The 26,094-nt window shown below is 38.1% G+C and overlaps 1 protein-coding gene across 1 annotated transcript in view; it reads left to right on the forward strand.

Annotated features, from left to right (window-relative positions):
• mcu (mitochondrial calcium uniporter) overlaps positions 1-26,094 on the forward strand; it is a 59,183-nt gene that overhangs the window by 14,582 nt on the left and 18,507 nt on the right. Inside the window, exon 2 of the mRNA XM_055029602.1 lies at positions 13,776-13,886. Coding sequence (XP_054885577.1) covers positions 13,776-13,886 — 111 coding nt within the window. The remainder of the gene's footprint in view (positions 1-13,775; positions 13,887-26,094) is intronic.

Consider the following 26,094-nt stretch of genomic DNA (forward strand, 5'->3'; position numbering starts at 1 on the left):
TCACTCAGCAAACATGTGATGAGCTGATGTAGGTCTCTGTGTTTCAGTTTACCTTGACTAGTATTTTTGGAAACCATACATTCATGCACAGATGGTTAAACAAATGCAGTGCTGTTCCAGTCTGCTCACAAATGCAAAGTATTTTGTGTGGAGAGGTGTGCAAACATGGATTTAAATCTGATTTTCATAAGCAACCTCTCCCTTCTCTTTCTGGCAACCTTTCTGTAATGAGATCTCTGCCTTTTTGTAAACATGCACCGTGATTCTTTTAAGGCATTTAAAAGTGGCCACATGTCCAACATGTTTGCGGAATGTTAAATTACAGTGTTGGAGAAACCTTTTGCGTCATTTGTTTCCTTGTTTGGGTAATAGAGCGTAACTTGTCTCTGGAGTCCTGAACCGATTGTGTCACTGGAATAGAAATAAATAAATGGAAAACCTTTGAGTTTCCGCTATCAATTTTCCACCTCAGCTTAGGTGTGTGAAAAGCTTTACAATCAGTTGACGTTTCATTGCAGTAGCACAATCTTTTATTGAAAAGTAAAAAGAAAAAAAAAATCTAGCCTTAGAAATAAATAATAATGAAATTAGTTATTGTGCATCTGAAGATTTATATTTGGAAAATCTCTGTAGATCATCCACGGTCATTTGTTCCATCTCATATTCCCTGCAGCTCATACCACTGGTTTTCCATTGGATTTAAGTTTGTTTTTGTTTCTGGTGAAGACGTTTCTGTGTAAATTCGGTCACGTCTTGAATCAGCAAGCTATTAAAAACCCCAGTGTCAAACAGTTTTATGGCTTAGAAAACTAACAGTGTTTTGCTCATGCAGTTTTAGGTGCAGAAGAGAGTGGAGCACTACTGAGAAAAGATGGTGTCATGGCTACAATAACAACAATATGTGGAAATATTGAAACAACATTTCAAGACATCAGGCAGGAAGTTAAAGCTTGGAAACAAATTGGATTTCAAATGGTCACTGATACAATATGTTAGAAACAAAGTGGCTTAAAGACAATAATGTTTTGGAGTGGCCATCATGAAGACCTGATGTCAGTTCCATATAAAGTTTGTAGGCAGTTTTTCTTCTACAAACAAAGGGAGGAATAGGCAAAAATGAAAGCAAATTGTCATGAAAGCCTTTTATGCGCTCTATGAATAAAATTCAACCCTGCCAAATACTAAGGAAAGCTGTTGAATTTAAATAAAGCTTTTAAAAAGTCTTAATTATTCTGACCTTTTTAACTTATTTTGGTAATCACAAATAGCAAAAGCTTAGTCTAATTTATTGTGGGAGGAAAATGAGGTTGTGTTTTTTATATTAAAGGATATGCTAACATTTGGTATCAGCTGTATGCATCTAAGATTTAGTGGCATAATCTGCCTCAGTAATGGATCTACACACGGCTCTGGAAGCCTCAATCCTACCTGGCTGCTTTGTTTAATCCAGGGACCATGCAGACAAGTGGAGCTGTGGATAAGAATGGATCATTTATGGTCTTTTACTCATATCGGGGCCCTTTGAGGCAGCCTGGGGATTTCCCAGCTTGGACGTGAACTGCATGGAGGGAATAGATGGAGGCCATGGGAGTGGAAACAGAGGTTAGCAGCATCTTTTTATGTAACAAAAACCCAGTCTCCATTTTATTCCCAGCCTATAAAATGAACTGAGCTCCACTTTTAATTCCTGATATTTTGTTTTAGTATTTTGACATTTTATGTGTGAGAAAATTTCTCTGATGAAAAACAGTAGCCTATTTTCAGGTTTAAGACAACAGTAAGCATACAAGTAAGTACAGGTTCCTAGAGCTACACCTGAATGTCCCCATGCTGTCGTTGCCACAGAAACTCTCAGAACAATCAAAATGTCCTTTTTTCCATCAGGGCATTGAAGGTTATCCTTCTCTCAGACTCAATAAAAAACGGCTGCTGTGTTAATCTCATCGAGCAAGCTGTGTGGGAACAACATCTCCAGGCTGAGAAATTTATATTTATTAAATATATCACATTTATTATTTCTGCTGTATTTAGTTAGGGCTGTGAGAGTAATTGTGCTAAGTTGCGTTTTCTGTCAAAGCTGCTTTGAAAGCACTTGTCGTTTACATCTGTCATCAACCCCACGAGGAGATATGAATAAAATGTAATATTTGCTGTCTGTTTCTTTTCACCGACATGGCACATAGCTCTTCCCTGATGCTGCGTTTTCTCGTTTTACAAAATGTATTTTGGTTTGTGTGTCTTTTTTTTTTCAGAGGCAATAAATGTGACAGAGGAGTTCATGCTCAGCAGTCTCATACCTCACCAATATTTATTCAAGCAGACTGGATGAGATTTATTTCCTTTCATATTGACTGTTTTTTCTTCTCCATAGTCTGTAAGTTTTACTGCTATACAGTCAAGTGAATATTATGATGTCTTTACCTGGCTGCTGATCTCTTCTGCCCAAGCCTTTTATTAGGATTTTATAAAATAACCAACTCAAATGGTGCTTATTTGTAAAGTGGAAGCTATTCTTTTCTTCCACTTTTTTATTGTTTATAAATTTGTCTCCCTTTACTCTAGTTCTGCTTACTAAAATTCTTCAAAGTTACTTAATTAGACTGTTGGTGTCCAATACGGGTGATGATATGAGAAGGGCTGAAACAATTAATTGATTATTTAAGTAATCTTGAAAAAATTTTGAAAAATAAAGAACCTGCTGGTTGCATCTTTTCTGCTTTTTATCAAAGTTGTTATCCTATGTCTTTATTGTTAATATTTGCCCCTCCATAATATTCTTTAAATTGATAGCAAATCCTACCTTACAATAAAAGCAGTGGTGTTAAGTGATATTTCATTTAAAAAATTCGCAAGATTTAATGTTTTTTTAAGCAGGAGTAGAAACACCCCAGTTTACTGTGGTTGGGGTGAATTTACAGCCTGTGGGCTTATAACATCAAATCTAAAATTGGCTGGGGCAAGATGAAGGGCAAGATGAAGGGCTTTGGTCAAATGATGCGGTATTGAAAATCCACAAAACGTTAACACAAAAGTATGATCTAATTGCTTTTGTTTAAAACAGAAAACAATACTATTACTGCTGCTAAAATAATCTGATATTTTAATAAAAAAATATATCTGAAATATGTCTTTTTGTATAGCAGCTTTCAAGTCAATGAAAAGTCTAACAGTCTCCTTTCAGTCATTTGCTGTTTCTGCAAACTTTGGTACCAGAAGAAACCGTGCAACAGGAACATTTTTGCAGTTTTGAAACCGTAAATTTGTACCTTGGTACACTTTGATCTTGCAAGCAAGATTCCTCTTGGTGGTATGCTGTGTGAAATTACTTTGGTAATACCTATTAAATGTCAATCATTTATGCAGTCAGAATTACTGAAAAACCTGTTGGTACATCTGAGTAGTGACAGAAATGTCAGCCATGTGAACTAAGTAAAGTGTTTCTAATTTCACAGCAAGTGAACAGAGACTGAAGGCATTCATTTATTTCACAGTCAGATAGATGGAACATATTTGTTGCTTTGCATTTTGTGTTCCTGGTTTTGAAAATAGGCAGAAAATCTGTTGAACATGATTGTATTTAAGGCAGATGGATGATCTCTTTGCAGATTTGCTATTGATAAAATTATGGTGATACATAAAATCCCCCTACTGAGGAACTTGTCCTGCAGGGAAACTGTCAGGTTTATGTAATTTAAGCCTCAATTTCACTTGAGACGAACGATAGAGCCACGAAAGCTTCAGTGTAGCGGACTAGAATTACAGTACAGGCTGAAATTGTAGTAAGAGCCAAGCTGTGGCGTGTTGATGCTGTGTTTTTTTAGGTCAGTTTACTGTAGGAGAGAAGCAATATAGAGATTGTGTTTGCAGATATATTCAGGCGATATTTGTGTACAAAACTTACAAAACCATGGAGATCTGTTTTGATTTGCTGTATAAAATGTGTGTCACTTAGTTTTTGGCGCCACTAGCCTGTTGAAAGCCATGTTTTAGTTAGTATTTAACATGCGATGTTTGTGGATGCCACTTGGATTGACTCCCACTTAGCCTAAACAGTGTTGATAATTGTACTTTAATTAAACAGTTTGAAAGAGTGTTATTTTTCTGCCCCAGTATTAGAATTACTACTGCTAGTCATGCAAACTGGGCCAGTGGGTGGTTCTTGCTATTTGTGGATCTCTCTGATGCTAAGAATGAATGGTTAGTTATCAATACAGAGACTTACAAATATGCAAGCACTCTGATGCTTTTCTTCTTTTTGCACCATCGGTCCTCTGACGTTTGTTCACCAAATCTCTCTCTGATTCACGCCAGAGCTTCTTCCCACACGCCCACTCCTTGGGAGAATGTGTGGGTCTTTTTTAACCAGAAACAAAACAAAACCAACACTTTCAGTGGATTATTTTGAGCTGCTCTGCCATTCACTGACTTTTGTCTTTGTACAACACAACAGCATACCTGAAATGCTCGGTTTCAGAGCCTCACCTCAGCACGATGCCTCCGCCTTTAACTCAAACTGGCTGAGTTTGAATCTGGGAACTTAAAATGGCCGACCTGACAAGTCCAGTGCAACATATTAGTCCATTTAATGAAGCTGTCTACTAAGCATCTGAAATTACAAAGGTAGGAGGGCAAAATGCCCAGCAGCTACAGTGAAACATCCCTGCAGCATTATGCGACATGGAAAATGAGTGCCGCTCCTGGATTGGCTGCTTTGCAAACACCAACCAATAGCTTATCAGGCTGCATTGTTGTTGGGTATTTCAGCATCCCAAGCTGCATTTTCTTTCTAATATTTTGGAAAATTCAATGCTGTACAAAATAATCTGTGAATAGCTGGAAGATCACCTCATTGTTAGTTTTTTTTTTCAATTTACATCTTATCTCTACCAAACATGATTTCTTATTTGCAGATCTAATGAAGTGTTTGATTTGTTTCTGAAGTTGCAGATTGGATCTCGAAATGACATCACATTCAAAATTGAGAGAATTTTACATAAAACCCCTGGAAGTCGGGAAACCAATTCTAATGCTCTCTGTTATTAGAAATAAAAGCTAATGCAATAACATTTCCCTCCAGAAATACTTTGTTCACAAACTTTTTTTTTAAGGTATGGCAGCCATATTGGCCTCTGAACTTGGGTTCTGTGTCACAATCGTTTGCTTTCACAGTTGGAATAAAGTTAGAATACTTAACCCAGTAAGTCCATTTTTAATGCTGGCTAAAACTAGCCTGGCTTTCAGACTCTGATTAGGTCAGCATTGTTAATTCTGACACTTTGAGGCCATTTCTGCTCTCGTACTATACAGACAACATTACTCTGGTAGTTTTTCCTGCAATAAAGGCTGTGTTTTAGTGACACCTGGGGCCATAAATCAGCTGAGACCGTTACCACCACCTTTTGTTTTGTATTTGTGCTCCAGTCTCCTTTTACTAAAATAAACCTGTATGCAGTCGCTGTATTTCAGGTAATGGGTGCGTGTTTACGTCATGCATGCCAGCAGGTGTGTAACTGAATTTCTCAGCTTGTGAGTGGTTTCTGCTCGATATTTACTTTTTGGATCCCTGCAATGGGACTCTGGTAATTTCTCTCACCAAGACTGCAGCAGAGCTCACACAACAAGACACGTGCTGGACGCACACACATAATTGTGTCCTTGAGCATCTGAAACAGGGGGTGGAGGTGGAGAAGGGGGGTTTGCAGGTTCAGTGAGGAAATGATTGTCTGCAAAGAGGTTAGTTTGAGGCTGCCACATCACCCTGTTTACCTGGACAGGCTATTTTCTCCTTCTCCTTGAGCTTTGGTCACGTCTGCCTGTCATTTGGAAACATCCAGGGGAACACAGTCTGCAAATTGATTGGTTCTCCTTGCTAATCTAACACTTTGACTTGCTAGGAATCACCTGGCAACCACACACCTCTATCGTAACCTGGGTCATCTTAATGCTTCGGAAATTTCATTTGCGTCTCCCCTACTCCTCTATCTCGTTCTGTTCATCTTTCCTTTCAGCGACCAGAGATTGCCTGGCCTCCCCCGGGGCTTACTGCCTTTCTCCTTCTGCTACTGGAGATGCAGAGATAGCGAACAAACTGAGCTGGGAGAAGATCTGAGAGAGGAAGATAAGGGCATCCGAGGACATCTGGATAATTAGTCTCTTAACTTGTACTGTAAATCTCACTCTGTTGATGAGTCATGAAAAAGTTTCGCAGAGATGCGGCGACAGAGTTTGCCAGTCATCTCATGCTTCTCAACATGCAGTATTAATTAGTCTCGTGGATACCTGAGCTATCTGTGGCAGCCGCTCTCGCTTTTGGATGCCGTCCTTTCACCATCTGCTAGCAGTTAACTCTCTGAATTGAGAGCAAATAGCATTCCCATCAATATTTCTGCAGTTACCTTTCAGCAGCTTACGACCCACTGGGTGTATATGATCCGCAGTGTGAAGACACACTTCATGTTCTCACACCTGCCAGAACCCTGCGTTGTTCGTATTATCTCAGATCAGCTTGTTAGATCCATGCGGAGTCATGAGTAGTGACTGTTGTGTTTGTTGGAAAACTTTGCTGGAGCTTCTGTCTTCGTTGATTTGATTAATTCATTTGTTAGATGTGCAAAAGTTTCAGTTTCTCTTATTAGGAATAAGTTTTGTAGTTGCGACAGAATCGTCTTGCCTAAAAGTAAACTTTCATTTTTTAGACAAGCAGCTTGTTTTAGATACAACTTCTTTTCTTTGGAGAGGGATAACAGCATTATTAGCTTTTTAGAAGACATTCAGTGATCCAAATTTAAACTTTTGGTCATAATAATTTACTTTCTTTCAACATTAAGATCTGATAGTGATGGTACTTCCACTCTACATCTTTGTTGTTCCTCCAGGTTGGAAGGATGTACTCCCTCCAGTGAGTGGTGGGTTTGCTCTGCAGACCCTTCCTGGGATTGTGTCATGAAAACTTCCTTATCAAATGTCTGACTCCTGTTGATTAAACGGCCTTCATGGCAATTCAATTCAATTCAACTCAACAGTGCAAGTCAACCTGGGGAACCACGACTGGCACAGACTTTTACCTTTTCAGAGAGCAACGATTATTTTATCTAACAATCTCCAACATTTGCATACTGCTGTTCGCAGAAAATAGACTGATTAAGACTCATTGATTTTTAGGTAGACTGTGCTATAAAACACAGCCTGACACGAGCAAAGCAATCCTACCATGGAGACTCAGAGACAAGTGTGTATTATTGAATCAGATTTCTATTGAAAACATAATTTATTCTGGTAATTTGATGCATAGAAAGTAGAATTTATTCAATATATAGATTTATTTCTTAAAAGGGAGAGACATTTTATTAGGGTTCCAACTAACAAATATATTAGTAACAGATTATTCTATCAATTATTCAGATAATTAATTGATTGAAAAAATACAAAATTTTCATTTAACCATGTAAGCCTCATTTGTACACTGTTAGGAAAACATTAAGTGAATAATAATTGGATATCAATAAGTGCTCAATCATAATTAATTGTGATGAATCGATTATTGAAATAATCGTCAGATAACTTAGTAATCCCCATTTGCTGGAAGAACACGGTCATAGAAGTAATTGAGTCAAAGCTTTACAAAATATGTTAAATGTTAAAAACCTTCATTAATGTCTCAACCATACATTGCATGTGATATTTTTTTGATAATCTGATGGTTATTGTTTAAAGCTTCTTAAAAAAAATAGTTTTAATGTATTGCTGTCCGCCTGACCCATGGATCCTCTGGACATTGGTGAGGAAATGTTTCTAATTATTGAAGCAGCTCTGGATTCCCAACAGTCTCATGTTTTGGGAATGTGCACAGGAGACAGAATCTTCTTCTCTGACGCAGAACTTATCAAAGCACTCCAACTGTACGAGTTACAGCATGTCGGGTTTCAAACATGCAGACTGACAGCAGGTAACCAGGGTTACGGTGGGTATGACTGAGTACTGGGGAGAGCTTGGATTTAACATGTCTGATATTTTAGTGCCGAGCGGTTTCTGAGCTCATAGAACGGCATTGCCATAAGTCAGTCAGGAAATCGATGCTCTGCAGGGAGTGGACACTTAATTTGTGCATGTGACATGGAGTATAAAGCATGTCCCTGCCTGAGTCACAAATGTGTCACACATGATGGGGTTATTTTAAAGACTGAAATCTGAGCTGCAGGATCTGCATTATGAGGTTAGTAAATAAATCAGGTGTCACTGTGGTGTCTGAATCTTCAACAGGAAGCCCTATAGAGCTAATTATATCTTTAGAGCATAAAATACAGAGTGGTTAATTTTTACATTTTGAATGGAAGGTAGCAGACGTTCCTGTATTTAGTACAGTAGTTTTAGTTATTAGAGGAAATCTATCCTTTCTCATCTCACAGCACATGTCCAGTTTGCAGTTCGTCCTCTGAAACTTTGCTTTCTGCATGCCACATAACAAATTGGCATGCCTTCCACTTTACCGCATTGAACTTGGTGCATTATGAGCAGAAAATTAGCCTTTCTCTGCACGCTTATGTCATTTATTACGTTTTTATTCTGCAAAGGAGGTGCTGTCAGTGGGGATTTAGCCAGGTGGAACCTTTTGTATAAGGAGGTCAAAGTGTTGAGTGTGTTTGCATTCGAGTCTGTTGGTTAGCTAGAAGCTGGAGAGAGCAGCTGTTGTCTGTGGCAATCTGGTAACAGAAATAGACCCCCTCATACCTCCCATAGACCTCTGCATGTGGTGCAGAGATGTTCTGGTCTAATTTTAAATTTCCATGTAAAGTGTTACACCGTTAGAACCAAGTTGTTGGCATTAAGTTGCATTACTTTATTGGTAGAGTGACTTGCAAAAATATTCACACACCTTAGTCCTATTTTATTTTTGTTTTTTTTACATTTTGTCATAACAACTACCAGGTAGACTGACAAAAAGTATCACACAGGTGAAATTCAAAAAAAATTTTTTTTTACTATATATATATATATATATTTTTTTTTTTTTTTTTTTTTACTCATTTGTTTTCAACCCCCTTTACACTGTTATCCTTAAATATATTCCAGTGCCATTACCTCTGGAAGTCGCCTAAATTAAAAATTCACTTTTGTTTTGTATAAATCCAACTGTGGTGGCAGCACTTTTCTGCGGGAAAGCTTTACATTGGCAGGTACAGGGAAGATTGAGCTAAATAATCTGCAAACACTTGATTGGAGCAGAAGTACATCTTCCATCAGGACAACAAAAGTAAACGTACAGCAAGAGCGACATTGGACTGGTTTAAATCAAACCAAATTGATCTGCTAGAATGGTCTAGTCAAAGTCCATGAAAAATCTGGGGCAATACCTGAAAATTGGTTTTTACAGAATTTATTTGCTCATCATTTTTGCGTTGTTCTAGCACATAAAATCACTAGTAAAACGTCCATGTAACAAAATGGAAAAATTAAAGTGATGTGAATACTTTTACATGAATATTATCTGTATCCTTAGATATTCACATGTGTTTTCTACATGGCTGTATACAAATCAAAAGGAGCTCTCCAGAGAGGCTACCTATGAGTTGCTGCTTTATACCTGGCTTGTGAAAGATAAGGAAGAGACTGTATTAATCCTCCCAACAACTTGCTATCTCACCAGTAAGGTCCATTGCACATCTTAATGTGGCAAACATAGTCCCTGAAAGGATCCCAGTGATATTACACACGACTCAAGCTTCGTTGCTCTTTGCTTTTTGAGACTGCAAGTGTGGCCAGTTGTTGAATTTGGTCTCCTTGGAAACCTACTAATTTTGCTGCTGCGTGTGTGCTCAGAAGAAGTCAAACACAGTTATGAACAATGGATGGTCTGTTCGCAGTCGTCCTTTCTCCAATTAGTTCTGCTTGTTTGCAGCTGTAGAAATGTGGAGATGAAAGGAAGCAGAAACCAAAGGTGATGATCGCAGCTCTTCCCCAGGAAAATGAATCTTGATTGGGACTGGACGTCTGGATTGGCTGCGTCCTGAGAAGTGAAGATTTTACACCGTTTAACGAGTTTAATAGGACAAGCCATTCCCTGACGAATGAAAGGGAAATGTTCACTGTAATGGAGACCCTTGCAAATATTTTCTTATTTCCCTTTTTTGTAGTATTACATTAAAACTTCAGGTGTCTTCCTGGAATTTTATATGAAAAACCAAAAATTTAAGTTTGTAATTATAGCAGAAGTGTCTTTTGTGCCCTTTATGGGTTTTATGTCAGAATTGGGCCGTAATTGGGTCCATCCATCATCCCAAGTCTTAAAAAAAGGCAATAATTAAAAAAAAATTAATGAATTAACAATGCTAAGCCTGGTGGGGTCCCAAATAAAGCCTGGTGGCCCACCAGGCTTATAATACATTGAAGGAAACTGTCCTCCTGATAATGCTTGACTTGTGTTTGATTTGGTTGTATTTTCCCAAAATGCCCTGCACTGTAGTTTGCTTCCTACTTTTGGTGCAGTGTCCAGTTCACTTGGCAATTACATATGCAGCGTTTACTTTAACTGAACCAAGTTCCCTTTTTTGGTCTACCTCACATTGCGATTACAAATTTACACTTCCCCATACAAACCAGACTTCCTAGAAAAACAATCCAGAGTTTGATTATAGTCTAAACAGGGATGATTTTAAACATCCCTGTTTAGACTTTAATCAAATGGTTTACCAAAGATTATTCTCTTAATCTTTGGTAAACCATTTTTTAAAAAATTATTTAAATACGACATACTTTGCTCGTAGCAAACCAGCTACCGGGACGTCTTTCCTCTCTTCTCTAAAGGCCACATTTATGCTAATGGCTGTCTCCCGCCTGAGCTGTAGCTATCTACATTAATTTTCAGACTTTTATTTGTAAAAAAAAAAAAACTTTTAAATAAACTGTAAGGTATGTTTGACTTATATCTTATAAGTCAAATAAAGTATGTTGAAATTTGCAACAAAATACTGAAAAGTTTAATCATTACTTTTGCAATTCACTCTTTTTGGTTTGCCAAAATCTCAAGGAGACAGTCACAGCTCTGTCTTGGCTTTCAAGACAGCTGAAGTTGTTATATGAAGGTAATGGTGTGTGTAACGACGGAAAAGTTGTAAAATAGACATTGGCATTAATTAGACTTTTGATGGCTAGCAAACTGCTACTTGTTATGAAACAACTCTTGAGTGAAGGAGATCCCACTTAAATGAAAAATTTAACAAGCAACTATTAACTTTTGTGTTTAATGAATTAATAAACATGCACATGAGTCAGCTTGAAAGCATTAAGATTATGAGCAAAGCAAAAATGCTCTTTTTTTCTGCTAACATGATTTTCTACTATTTGGCCTAATATATGACTGCATCAGCTTTACTGTTGCTTGAAATTGTGTTTTGCAACCTTTTGTAGTCAGGGTGGGTGCTGTGGGATTTTTGGTGCTTTACTCATTCGGACGTATTTTTTTTAATAGTGCGAACACAAGCAACAGATTGGAAATATTTGTGCTGTATGCATGAACAAGGTGGAAATTTCAGATGTAGACGGTTTAACAAATACTTTACAGCAGTTGTTCATTCTTTACTCAGCTTAACAGAGTCCCGATCGAAGGTGCTACATGGTTGTTTTCTCTCCTGTTTTGTCAAAGTCCATACAAAACAGCTCTTTGTCAATTCGACGCAGCAAGAGCAGACATGTCTTCTCTCTATTGCGCCTTCTAGAAATAAATTCAGTTAATCTGTTCTTACAGATTTTTGCTCTTTGCACGCATTCTGGGCAGAAACATTTTTTTCTCAATTCAATTTTAAAAAACTCCTTATTGATTCCATTTATGGAAATTTAAATGTTATGTGAAGTCAAGATTCTTCAGAGATGTTGCTTAAGGCTGTGGCAGGGAAGATTTCTTGTTGAGGTCTTAGTTACAGTGACTCTGAAGAAACCTCTGACTGAAGATTTTTCTAGTACATTTGTTAAGAGGACGCTCAAGGTTGTGCTATACTGAGGGCATTAAACGATCAACCATTTAAAATACTAAACAGCTTGGGTCTAAAGACATCAACAATCTGACTTACATAGCATCTAGTCTAAAACAAGCTATAGTAAAGGTCCAGTGGTTTGATGCAGGTACTTTGCTCTCTGTGTTTAAATTCCACTTTATCTCCATCTGATCTCTTGTCAGCGCTCGCAGCCCGGGAGCATCTGACTGCATAGTTTCAAGGTGAAAGTATTTTAGGCACTTTTAGAGGATGTTCAGTCCAGAGGAGAAAAATCTGTCCAAAGCACAACCTCTGAACACTTCCCATTGGCAGCCCGTCCTAAAGTGAGAAGCTGTCGACATGTTTATCATATATTTTATTTGCATTGGGACATATTCTTACCTTCTTGCTTTCTCTCAAACATTAATGCGCTGAGAGTTTGAGTTGTATAGACTTGATCATCTCTTTCATTTGCAGGTGTGAGCCGCAGCAGTAGGCTGGATCACTCGCTGTTTAAAACATAAGCGGCAAATTTCACTTGACATTCAGTCGGCTGCCGAATCAATACAAAAGAGACATTGCAAAGTTGCTGTGATAAAAATAGCAAATAAAACCAAGTTATCACTTTGAAGTCTTATTTTAAGCCTATTTTTAGCTCCCAGACATGCACTGCATATACTGATGCTACCTCATCTCAGTCCATAAGGCAAAAACGGTTTTGCAGATTTCTTTTTTTACAAATGAAAATCTAAAAGAAACCAAGAGCTTTCAGAAATCAATGATTTAGTCATATCTAGTTTGCAGATATTCTGACACTAGAAAGTACACAGCATTGTGAAGATCAATGACCATGTCAAATGACATAAAAATAAACATCTTGGCCTACATGTGATGGAAAAGAGACATCAAAATGAACACACATCCCCACTATGAATCGGTGGAGGGAGGATCGCTCCTTTAGACTAGCGGCAGCAGCAACAGGCAAACACTTGGTGGAACTGCACATCTGCTGAACTTACCATACAAACTACAAGTCAGTCCAACACTCCATATAAGAACAAGTATAAACAGCATAATGGTGGAGCATTGTTTTGATGACATGCTGAAAGGGAAAATGTCACAAAGAGTAGGAGCTTCTTATAGAGACAGAGGTCCAATGTCAAGAAATTGAATGGTGAAGTCAGGTTTCTTAAGTTATGTTTGATATATATTAAATTTTTATTACAATTGAAGGTAATAGTTACTTTTTTAGGCTCTAAAATGGAACAATGTGGTGGAAAAATACGTAAGTCTGCCTTTTTAATGAGAAAACAGGTGGAAGCTAATTGAAAGATCAATGCGGAATAATCCTTGAAAGCCAAAAGACAAGCAGTTGTTTGACAGATGTCCAGGAGAAGCCCCATCTGAAGTTTGCCACAGGTCATAGAGTCGACACATCTAACATGTAGACATAGTTCTGTTCAGTTGAGGTCAAAATGCAACTTTATGGCATATATCTAAAATACTATTTGTGTGGAGAACTGTTACATTTGAATCGTTTAGATCAAAGCATACCATGTGTTGGATTGGCGTAATCAAAGTCGAGTTCAAAATTCAGAAGAAATTGGTGGCAAGATCTCTAATGTTCTCAGATCTGAGAACATTAGAGATCTCATTACAATGCATTAAAATCAGTGAATGGAATGTGACAAAATGAGAGAAAGTTTGAGTGTAAATATATCTACAAGGGTCTGTGCTGGCCTCATTTTCTTTGAGCCAATGATTTTTCCTTAACTTGACGTGTGTGTGTTTGTGTCTTTCCTTCTGCAGGAGGTGCTGCCTGCTACTTTCACCCGTCAGACTGTCAGGAGAGCTCATGGCCTACGGTCAGCAACCCACTCCACGCTCTTCACCCAGACCACCACTGCCCTGTCTTCACAGGTTAGTGTTCTGCATGCCTTTGTGTGTGTTGGTAAAAGAAAGTGACATGCACAAATTGATTCCTCATTGTTTGGGTTATTGATTTCTCTGCCATTTCACAAACTCAAATGAAAATCAATATTTTATTGAACCGTGATCAAGCTAGTGTTTGGCCTATTGATGGGTGACAGTAATGAGTCCCAGGAATGTCAGGCTTTTCTGAAATTTCATCATTTATTGCACATGTTGAGTCATTTTTAAAGGTCAGCTGGGAAATTTCTTGATATATTCTGAAGCCAAGATTTCGGCCTGTATTAGTCCGGAAAGCCAGCTGGATATTGAAACTAGTGTCATTCTGCCACAGAGACGCAGTTTGTTACCATCAGCAAATGTTTAATGTTTCATCTGTTTGTGGAACATGTTGCTGTTCATTCAGAAAAATCTCACATCAAGCAGCAGTGGGCTGCATCAATGGTTAAGTATTCACTTATAGGCTTCAGCTTGTGTTCAGTTTTGTTTTAAATGAGGAAAACGTTCAGTTTATTTATATTTTTACAGATATTCACTTATTCAGAAGTGAGATGTTTTTTTTACAGGCAGGTCTCCAGTGTGTCTGCAGACGGGCACCAAACTGTTGCAGAGTTTCAGCTTGAGGATTGGTACCTGAGACCTTCTAACCAAACATGACAGACAGTTCTAAGATCTGCACCTTCTCACCATCATCACTTTCTCCTTCACTCCCTTCTCTTCCTCAGAGCACAACTCTTATTGGTCTGTGTTGCTATGAGTAAAGGCCAGCTGGAATCCAATAAAACAGATGCATTAGGTTAAAAAGATCGGCTGAAGGTTGAGGTGTATTTTTTCATATTTATTTATTTTTCCAGGAAACACACTTGGCCCAGTTAGCAGAGCTTGCATGGGGATGAAAATTTGATGATGAGAGCAGGATATTTGTTCCTTGAGTGCTTGCAGATCTGTGAATATCGGTGCATTATCTCCTCTGACCGTCAATGCAGGGTGTATATAAGCACTCCTGCTGCATTGTCAGCAGGAGTGCTTATACACATATGTGTATAAGCATATGTATTCATGTCATTGGGTTATGTCAAACATAAAAGGACATTGTTGGGTTTTACAGGGTGTTGTGGTTGAAAGATGAGTGGCTCCTTTCTGCAAACTGTTTACATTTTGCACAGGCTCAGAAAGGTCAACATAGTAAATATATGCATTACATCAGGGCTGTTGTAAACGATTATTTTAGTAATTGAGTAATATATATATTTTGACGATTAACGAATCATAAGTGTAATCTGGAATTTTTGCTTGGGTAGCTCCTTTTTTAAATAGCATTTTATTACTTAAAATACAATACTTCTTGAACATCACTCACATATGAAGCATGATTTTTTAAAATGCAAATATAGATGAGAAATAAAACATTCCACATTAACTTTTAAAAACTAAAATGCGACAATGGAGGTGGAAGATATAACATTGATTTAATGATTTAACAGAAGCTAAAAACAGCTAAAGCTTCACTAATAACGCTGCAGAGAGGACAGTCAAATGTTTGGAAGTAAATGGCACTTAGTATTCATCAGCAGCTCATTGGTGGAAGTGAGGGCTTTTCACAACACAGAAAAATCACCTGGTAGAAACACTGTTCGCTAAATAGTGAAACATAATTCAACAAGAATTAGGAATGCAAACAATCTATTGACTTGCAGCTAACTCTCAGGTAATTTTTTAAAATTAGATTACAATCAGTTCCAGTGAATGAACTAATAACGCATGCTTAGACTTTATTTCAGTGTTGTAGTTTGGACGCCATCCAGCAGAGGGCGCCACTTTTGATCCTTAAGCTGAGGTGTTTTCAGAGGAAAAAAGATGGCGGAGAGTGCGTCCCTGACCAGGAAAGTGAAACGGTCCAAGCAGATTCTCATGTGTGATGCAAAATGCCCTATACACGGTTCTGTTTAGAAATATAAACACTCGACGGGCTCAAGCAGTTTCTCTCCAATTTGTTCGCAGAAACTGAATATTTCTGTTGATGGAGGATTAAGTGTTTTATTCTTTTCATCTTTTTCTCTTCTATTCAGCAACCTAAGAGGTTCTTGTTTGGTTATATTTTATAAATATATATAAAGTTAATAATCTGAGTATTATACTGATTGTTTATTGAGTCAGTATTTTTATAACATTTTCATGTTATAAAAATATGTGCATAAAAATATGCACATATGTTATGTGCTTTAGTAAAAAATATGTGCTTTAGTAAAATTATATTATGAAAAATGAGCCCAATTCGTGTTATGGAGAAATGGTAAATCCCCCTTGATAAAAGAGAAAATATGGTTTTTTTAGGAAAATGACTGATCATCATTTAATCGTTTGTCAATAGATAAGTACAATCATATCTTTAGATTAACTTACTAATGAATGACTTGCACCCTTAGTTACAGCCCTACATTACACACATCGCTGGATAGTAAAAAGGTGTCTGCTGTGGAGTCTTGGCCTTATTCACAGGGGGAAGAAGCAACACAACTAATGGTGAGCTTCTCTGTTGACCCAAGTGTGTCTCCTTGTGCCGTGTATCCTCCTGAGGGAGCTGTTTGTGCAGAGGGCAAGGACTGGAGGGAGGGAGAGAAGAGACATGCGAGACTCAGCAGGGTGGGTCTGCATTGCCAGGTCCTCATGCCTCAGTTTGGTACAGCTGAAGATGATATTGTCATAACAGGATTAACTGGAGGAAGCAGATATGCTGTATGCAAGCTTTCTGTGCATAATAAAGTGGCTCTAAACCCATCTGTCAATATGTGTTCTGCACTGTTGAGTCTTTTTTTTATTTTGCAGCCTCTCCTCCATATCTTTCCTCTGTTCTTCTGCATTGCTGCAGTATGATACACTTGTCTTCTCCTTGCCAAAGCTGGCACTCTCTCCTTTTCTCCCTCCCTCTTTCCTTGTTTTAGCATCCGTCGGTTTAGCTGCAGCTCCCGCGGGGTTCCTGTGGGTCACGGCCGCGTTCACCCTCACGCGTACAGGGCCAGCCTCTGCAGCGCCGCAGTTCTCGGATAAACCTTCCGATGCGTCTGCAGCTCAGCTCCTTGTGAAAAAGAACGGTGACAGTTGTCAAATGTCAAAGCAGCGGGAGGACGAGAGAGAAATCTCAATGAGGAAGAAACAGAGATGTTTGTTCCTCGCTGGAGCTGAGCCATGTTGCTTTCGTTCAGGAGGGTTGGAGCTGAGGGATGCTCCAAAGAGTAGATGGTTAATACTGAAGCTGACAAAGATGGAGTACGAAGAACATGCAACTCTTTGGGGGGGGAAATGCATTATTCCCCCCTTTTAGGCACGTTGCACAAACACAAAATCTTAAAACATATTTTGGTCTAGTTTCTAGTGCAAATATCTTAGTGCACTTGCAATAAGACAAAGCTAACATGATGTAAGAGCTTAAGTCAATAACTCCGTATTTACGAAAAAAGGACTAGTTATATGTGAAATAATCTACCAGTGGAACAAAACATTTTGACTTGTAATATGCAAAAAAATTATTATGAACTCAAAACTACTACTTTTTCAACAATATAAAGAAATTATTAACTTAAAAATAGCTCCTCTAATGTGCTGAAAAGATACTTGAAAGTTGGTCTTGTAATAATAATAATAATACCACAAATTATTGTTATTGCCCAGCCTTAATGGTTCACCCTGAACACTACGACTCCAGCATCTTTCAGTTTAATAGCATTCAACCATTGTTGTTTATTTTTACAAAATATCCAGCCAAATTTATGCCTGAAGCTTACTGACTGAAACACATTAATTGTAAATGTAATGTCATGTAAAAAAAAAAAAGATGATCAATTGTTTATATTATTTTTAAAAAATCAACTTTGGCTATTATTTTCAATCCTACTCTGAAGTGATGTTTCAAATATTTGCTGCTCAGCTGCTGATTTGTGGTTAAGTTGAAACATTTAAAGAAAGTCATCCTCCTTTTTACTCCAGAACATCTGTCAAACAGACCCTCAGCAGACCTAAATACTGGAGAGCAAAGGACAGATGTTAAGAAGATTGTTTAGTCCCTGTGTAAAAGCACAAAATGTTTAACTAATGAGTCAAAATCCCAGCAGCTCTAATTAACTTCTTTTACTGGAAATCCTTTCCTCATGGAGTATTTCGGGAGAAAGAACTACAGATTAAAATTTGACGATTTCGATCGTTTCATAAAACAAATGCCTGACATTGACCTGCTATCCCAGATGCAACAAGCTCCCCAGCTATATCAAACTTTTGTTTCAGTCAGAGGATCTGAATTTATCGAGTGTCTCCTCGTCAGTTTCTCCTTTTATGGGGTTCTGTCTGAGAGTGACATCTAAGTAGATCGTAAACAGCCCAGATATGTCATTTATCTTCCAAACAGCGACACACTCTGATTAAATCTCATTTTGCTTTATTTGTTCGGGTTTTAAAATCACCAAAACTGAGCTATTAATCTATATGAAGGAGGAAACCCTCTGTAGCACTCCTGGAAATTTAATAATTAAAGAAATGTTTAATTTTCTCTATTATGCCATTTGGTAAACTGCTTTGGACTTTCCTATGTTTTATCAGATGATAAGAAATAAGTCCTAAAAAACACAGCTCACATCTGTTTGGTTCTGCTTTTATAATTTCTAAACTTTCAGTTTCAACAAACAAAATCCGGGGCACGCCGACAGACTTACTGAGCTTTAATTAACTCTGTGCCTAATTGGGAAGTCGGTTCATTCTCGTGTAATTGCCTGTTTTTAGTGACGGCGCTCAGTGAGACGAGTCTTTGCTGCTGATATCAGATTTTCAGGTACCATCTGTCAGCAGACGGGACAAAAGTTGAGAGAGCCGGAGTTCGAATATTTCAAGGTTTCATGTCAGTGTAGCGCTGACTCAAACTGTCAGCTGAAGGTAAACAAAAACAGCAACTTCTTCAGAACTGCTTTCAGGCTAAATTATCTCATGAATGATCTGATTTAGACATCTTTTAAATGAAGCTCAATATTTTTGGATTTTCTGTCCTGTCAGAGCTCCATGTATTTGAAGAAAGGTATTGATCTGTGCTGCCTAACCTTTCATTGATTGTTAACAAAACAAGCAAAAAACACAAACATGAACAAAACCTGGGTTGATCTTGTTTATGTAAATTTCTGGTGCCTAGATCATCAGAGAGAAATTGATTTTTCGTAGGTGAGAGAATTTAAAAAATGAGGAGAGCTGCCTTGAGAAGTTCTGAATATTGGAGCAGAAGGCCCGGTGATTAAATCCGTGCGCATCACCATAATGGAGTCGCATTCTGTTTTAATGAAAAATGGATGCAGTTAATTATTTTTTAAAGCATAATGAGTCGATGCCGCTTGGTAGTAAAGATCGGAGCTGATGCTGAAAATAAACCTGTAAACATGTTATCAGATACACAGAAACACAACAGGAGATCTTACCACAGCTCTTCTTGCCTTCCTACTTTGTGGCCTTCTGTTTAATTTTCTTTTATAAAAATAAACCCTTTCACATCGATTCTTTTAAAGAACATCCCATTTTTAAAAAAAAACAAAACATTTTTGAATAACAATTAAAATATAAAACTTTCTCATTTCCAATGCACCTTTCAAATTGTAGAAAATATCAAACTATCTTGAGAAGATGCATTTTTATCTGTTAAATTCTATTGCATAAAATAAGAAGGGAAGATAAAACACCAAAATGATCTGTGAATCAACCCACTAGGTTGACTTTAGGCTTTGTGACCAATTTGTAGCTTCTGGTTTGTGTAAAACTTTACCTCCTGTTATAAATTTCACTCTTCTTACAAAGAATTACAACATAAAAATCTATAAAGAAAACCCAGAATATTTTTCAATCCTTTCTGGCCTGAGTGGTAATTACTTTTATTAGGAGCAATGGCGTTTTTACTCTGTATCTGAGAAGCAACTTCTGTAAAACGAGAATGTATTTCTTGTCCAAAAACAAATATAATATTTGATTTATTAGATTATCAATCAGTGTGGCTAAAATAGTGCACTATTTTTGTGCATTTCCTTGAGAATGTCAATACTTGAACTTTGAGATTTCTGAAAGACCATTGTGTTTTATCACAAACAGAAGTTAAAATCTCAGATAGCAGATAACCTTCCTGTTCTGAAAGTTTTGCTCTCTTGCTCCTTCACAACCTGAATGAACTGTAGATCTGTCTCATGCCAGTCATAGAAAATAATTTAATAGTGAAGTTGGAGGAAGTACCCCACTAATACTGAAAAAGGCTAACAGTCTTTTTTCCTCGGTTATAATACCCAAACTGAAGAATGTTGCTGTCAGTGTGATGTAGTTGCTCCTACATAACATTAAAAGCCATTGCTTTGCTGTACGTCTTTAATCAGAAATGTGTTGATAATAAAACAGCCGAAATTTAAAAAGTTCTGTAGTGTAGGTTCAGAAAGTATTTATGGGTGTAATTTGGTGGCATTGTAGGATTTCTTTGTGAGGCTGCCAGGGGTGACCCTTACAGATACTCTTCAGTAATCACACTGAGACTCCTAAACCTCGACTTACTGTGATAATAGCTCTCAAATTAAGAGCTATACTCGTGCACATTACCGTCATGTGGTGCAGCTCCACGTTTTCAGAGCGCCCCAAATTATCTCTGAGAAGCAAGAAAAGCTGCAAGGCTTCGTCCTTAGTGGGACTATCAGGCGCCCTTGTCCAAGTTTATTTGCCAGCATGCAAGCTGGACCAAATCCTTCTGTGACGGATGGAGGACAGTGGGGGAAAGAATAATAGCAGCATGGGGTCAAGTGGTGGAGGAGGCCCTTGAGAATGATGGAGAATGAAATCACATTGAAATGGGAATGTATCGAGGAGGAAGGTTAGGACGGTGGGCAGCATACTGATGGTGAGGATTACGATGAGAATGAGGACAGAAAGGTACAGAGGCTGTTTTTGTCTGAGTACTAAGGAGGCCGTCTGGCTTACTTTGATGTTAGTTCAAAATGCCACAAATGGGTGAATTTGAGGCATCTTCAGTTAGCTAGTATCTGATCTGCTAATGCTTTATGAAATTAGACATGGCCTGGTGTAAGATTCTCATGGTATTAGTTAAAATATCCTACAAAATTTAAAACAATAAAAAGTACAAACCTTATTTTCTTAAGTAGAAACCAAAAATCCTATTACAGCCAAAGTCTGTAATAGTAACTAAATATATTAGTTACTATGGTTATAATCTTATCTAAAACATATATTTACTGTTTGCTTTATTTTGATATATAGTTAAACTGTGTATTCATATTCAAAGTTGAAATAAATAATTAGTTAGAAGGAGAAAACAAGGCAGCCTTAATGTCACGCTGTGAACAATTTGACTGCTTCCAAACAGCCAAATGGCTTTTCTTCAGATCACAACAACAGTGTAGTGACATTTTTTCAGCCACCTGACTAACTGTGAGGCTAACTGGAAGAAAAGGGTCACTCTGACACTCTTTCTGGCATTTTATTAAAAGGCCACTAAAGCCTTTTAATATGGTATTATGTAACATTTCTTTGGTTTTGAAGCCTTAACGTTTTAGAAGCTTGCTGTACCTGCATGGAGATAACCGACTCTTCCTTCGGGGACATTATTTGACCTGTCTCAGTGCTGTCAGTTTAGTGAATTCTGTGTTCGGCACGGCTCCCAGAGCTATCAAAGTCCTGGCTGTCATGTTGGGTCCAGAGTACTGGTCCACCCCCAGAGCCGCCTTCCATTCCAGACAGCACGGTAATTTGGCCGCTGTGACTTTTCCTCCGGCTGCTCTGCAGGTGGGCAGAATAACAGGAGCTTCACAGGGGCCTGACTTATTTCTGCAAACTGCCCAAAGTGTGTATGAAGGCGTGCTGCTCATCACGAGGCCCCGTGGCACAGAGCCTGTGAATGTTTGATGTTTGTTGTGAGGAGCCTGGAGTGTTGGGCGTTTTCTGTCGACAGCCTGAAAAATAATCCTAGAGTTAGATTCTTTTTATGAACACATAAAATAATCTTCTCTCAGAGAGATTTATGGTGAGTCAGCAGTGTTTGAGTGTTTTTTTTTTTCAAAAATCTCCCCGATTGTTGAGTCACCCAGTGCCGTTACCTAGCAACCCCAGCCAAGCCCAGCCGGTTACTTAGCAACCCAAGCAGAAGTGCAGCACGTTTGGTCAGCTGGCTTTACCACCGCACATTATGTACAAGACGAATATTTTAGTGTTTACCAACTATTCAGACTTACTACTGCTGTGTTCTTGTTGTGCATAAAGCTCAAATTCTGTTTCTCAAAGATGTACAGTCTTATAATTGTGCATCTGTTTGCAGCTATTTTCACATGTGGGTGTACACGTTCAATCGGTGGGCGGCAGCTATTTAAATCTAAACTGCAGCAGCTATTTGGATTTAAAGTGACAAGACTCTAAAACAGCTCAGTCTATAAGAAGCTCATACCAAGCAGAACTGTGAGGACTAAAATTTCATGATAGAAGATTGAGTTCATGCAGAAAATGTAACTGTCATGTTTTTTTTTTTTTGTGCCACAGAGCTATCCTAACCTCACCTTTATGTTTTAAGGCTAACTGAAGGCTGCTAGTGTCGACGTTAACATGAGGAGGTCTGTGCTTGAATGCCTCCTGTATGAATCAGATGTCCAATTCCCTTCAACTCCTTGTGCAGTGTCTGCTCAACTACAAGCCTAATGCGTTCATTATGCCAGTGCTTCAACACGTGCCCATGCTGTGTGTGGCTCACAGAGATGCTGAGCATAACGTGTCGACTCCCTGACTTAGCCAAGCGAGCGAGACTCTGAGTTCATTTTTTCCAGACTTTTGGATGCACTAATGAAGCCAGATAGCCAGTGAGTTGGCTCTGATTTGGCTGGAAATTAGATGTGAGCTTTTTATTCATCATTTCATTTTATAGATCTTGTAATAAAAAATAAAAAATGAGGGCCAGAGAAAGAGGGGAAGAAGATGCCTCTCAAGTAATTCCCAGGCTCTGCTGCATGAATACCAGATGCTGTTTTAGGAGGAAGTCACAACAATCTGTGAGATACTATACAAAGCCCTGAATGTCACCTCCTTCCAGACAGGAAAAGTCACATGTTGCTGTAGTTTAACCCTCCTTTGTTTGAGAACAGCAGCCTTGTGACTGCTATGTTTGTGGCTTGAATTTTGTCTGCTTGATGTGTTAATGTTCCAGATAATTCTCCTAAATCCACAGAAGAGGCCCAAAATATGCAAGGGAAAATTAAAAAGCTTTTTGGTTTTGATTTTTTTTTTTTTTTTTTTTTGAGGGGAGGGTTTTCTATTCATCCATTACCTTCAGCTTATCCTTAATAGCTGTCACCTTACTTGTTAACACAAATAGTAGATCAGCAAATCACATGGCAGCAATTCAATATTTTTACGGATCTTGATGTGAAGAAAACTAGTTGCTGAAATTTGAAAGAAATGTGATTTTTAGGAGACTTTTGATGTCGCCTGGTTGTCGTTGTCAGACAGGTTGATTGTTAAAGATATGACTGATCTGTTGGGATTTTCATGCACAACCTTCTCTGGTTCACTGAGAGAAATCTGAAAGAGACAAGTCCTTTAGAGGCTGTTTGTCCCCCCTCATTTCACAGTTAACAGTTTGATATTTGAAGTGGAAAATTTCATGTACATGTTGACACCTATGATCTGTGAAAACTCACTTAGTGCATTGCTTCTTGTCTTTTTCATTTTGTGAAGAGTTGGAGCTTCATTCACACATCTTGAGATTACAGGAAAATGGCGCAACAGTGAAAAAAAAAAGAAAAAAAGGATAGTGGTGAATAAAATGTTGCATTTCCTCTGGGAGATTAATTTAATGGATCAAGTTATAGAAGAAATATTTTTCATTTTGATTCAGTGTGGGAGCTCAAATCCAAGGAGTGTGACCTGAAGGTTGCCTGTACACGGATTAAAAAAAGAAAGAAGAAGAAGGCGTTCAATATAAGAAAACAAAACAATGAAAGTAGCTACAGACTGCTTCAGAAAAACAACTATATCACTGTGAATCCTCCAAAGCAATATCTCAAGTTTTACAACAGAAATCAAACCTGGTGTTTAGAAACCTGAGAAATATCTCACAAGGTGAAGTGAAATGCTTTAAGAACCCAGAATTAGATCTGGGTTAGATCAACAAAATGTCAAAACCTCTTTTACAGACAAATACCCATACATTTTTCATTACCACACAGAAGTTTGTAAATCTTAAATGCAAGCATAGTCAGTAGAGTCAACCTACTGAATACAAATTATTTTGTTCAAACCAGCTCATTGTACCTGAACATAACATAATGCAAATATTTTTTTCCAACCCCATAAAATGCTCAAAGCCAGTAATTTACAGTGTGACAGAGGCATTATTTCTATTCAGAAGTGACTGTTAAAATATATATGACACAATGAATAGTTAAGGCACATAAATATGCATTAATTTCCCATAGGATTGTGCTTTGCCAGAAACTGATCTATAGAAATTTGTATGTAATTGGCACAAGATGACAGTTCTGATTGATGGTTCACACAGAAACTTTGCAGTTTTTGCATAGCTACTCAATAGCTACATGCTGCAACCACAATGTGCTGCAGCATGTAGCTGCAACACATTGTGGTTTTGAGACCATTTTCAAGTAATATGATGATAATGGCATAATATTATGAAATATTATGCCATTACCTCTCTCAAAAACCCATAAGCTTACATTTATAGCAAACAGACTGCTTCAGGAAAACAACTATATCATTGTGACTCCTCCACAGTGGTATCTGAAGTTTTACAACAGAAATTAAATCTGGTGTGTACATACCTGAGAAACATTTATCACTAGAACTAGGAGACCTTTTAAATGTCCAAAATAAATAAATAAAACAACTGAAACAAAAAATAAAATCCATGCTGAAGTCTCTAACAAAATTGCCCTTCAAAATTTTTAGTCTCTCGTTGAGGCCAATTCACAAGATGGGAGTTTTTTTCATCTGGTCTTTAGTAAAGAGAGAGAATGATGGGAAAAACAAATATGCAAGTGGAAATTAAGCCTGTTTTAATTGATAATGTGATTTACTGATTTATTGCTTATTGTGGCAGGCTTAGAAATAATATTTCAGTTGTGTTTGTGTAGCAGTATTGATTTATGTGGAATACTTGTGAAACAAAGGAGCCACAGTCCCCCACCTTTTCACGCTTCTGTTTCTAGATCATTGCTCATCGACAAGGTCAGGGTTGTTGTGTTTATCATTCATTTGAAAACAGGACTACCTTTGGATGCTTTCGACAAATACTGGTGAGGTCACTTTTCCTTCAAAAAAAGAGAAAAATGGAAGCAGAGAAATAACGAGAGTAAAATGGTTTGCTTCTCAGCTGAACATTGTGTTACTGAAATTAACACTGAAACAAGAAGCTAGTGCCATCTGGTGTATGGGCTTTCAAACAAGGTCTCACTGTGCCTGCAGACTGACCACACAAGCACAAACGCAATAAATGCATAATATGCAAATATGTGCACATCATTTATGAAAACACGGTTTTCAATATTTAAGCTTCTCTTATTTCAGAGGCGATCCAGGGTGTGCAGATGCTGCTTCTTGGCACGATTCAGTCCTTGGAGGTGCCGCCCTGCAGAGCAGCGTGTCTCACGCCTGCCTGTCTTCTAATCACAGGCTTTAAAACCTGCACTGCTTATTAATAATGCATCATGTTCCAATGTTGTTGGTCCCAACGAGGAGTGTGTAAATGTGTGCTGGAAGGATGGCTATTACACTGCAACTGCTCCATATTTCGAGGAACTGATTCATCCACAGTTGAGATCTTATCCCATGGATTAGGCAGGCCATGATTCGGAATTAATTAATCAAAGCTTGTTCGCGAGCCTGAAAGGCAATTTATTGAAACGCTGTGAAAGATTAAGCAGGAATTATTTATAGCTTGCTGTGACGGGGTTTGGGTTTCTGACGGCTTCATTGGGGGAAAGTTGTTTTCAAGTCTGCATTGCAGTGGAGCAAACAAATTAGCTGGTGCTTTCACAGTGCACGGCGTGCTCCGTCACGGTTTCCCTCACATGGTGCGTGAGAGGAGATTACTTAGCGACGAGGCTTTCAAAGAATGACACTGCACATTCTACATCTGCTAATGGCTTTTACAAGGCAAGCAACACAATCCAGAGGAAAGGCA

The sequence above is a fragment of the Poeciliopsis prolifica genome, unplaced genomic scaffold (genome assembly GCF_027474105.1).
Source record: "Poeciliopsis prolifica strain line A6 unplaced genomic scaffold, Auburn_PproV2 SCAFFOLD005, whole genome shotgun sequence".
Classification (NCBI taxonomy): Eukaryota; Metazoa; Chordata; class Actinopteri; order Cyprinodontiformes; family Poeciliidae; genus Poeciliopsis; species Poeciliopsis prolifica.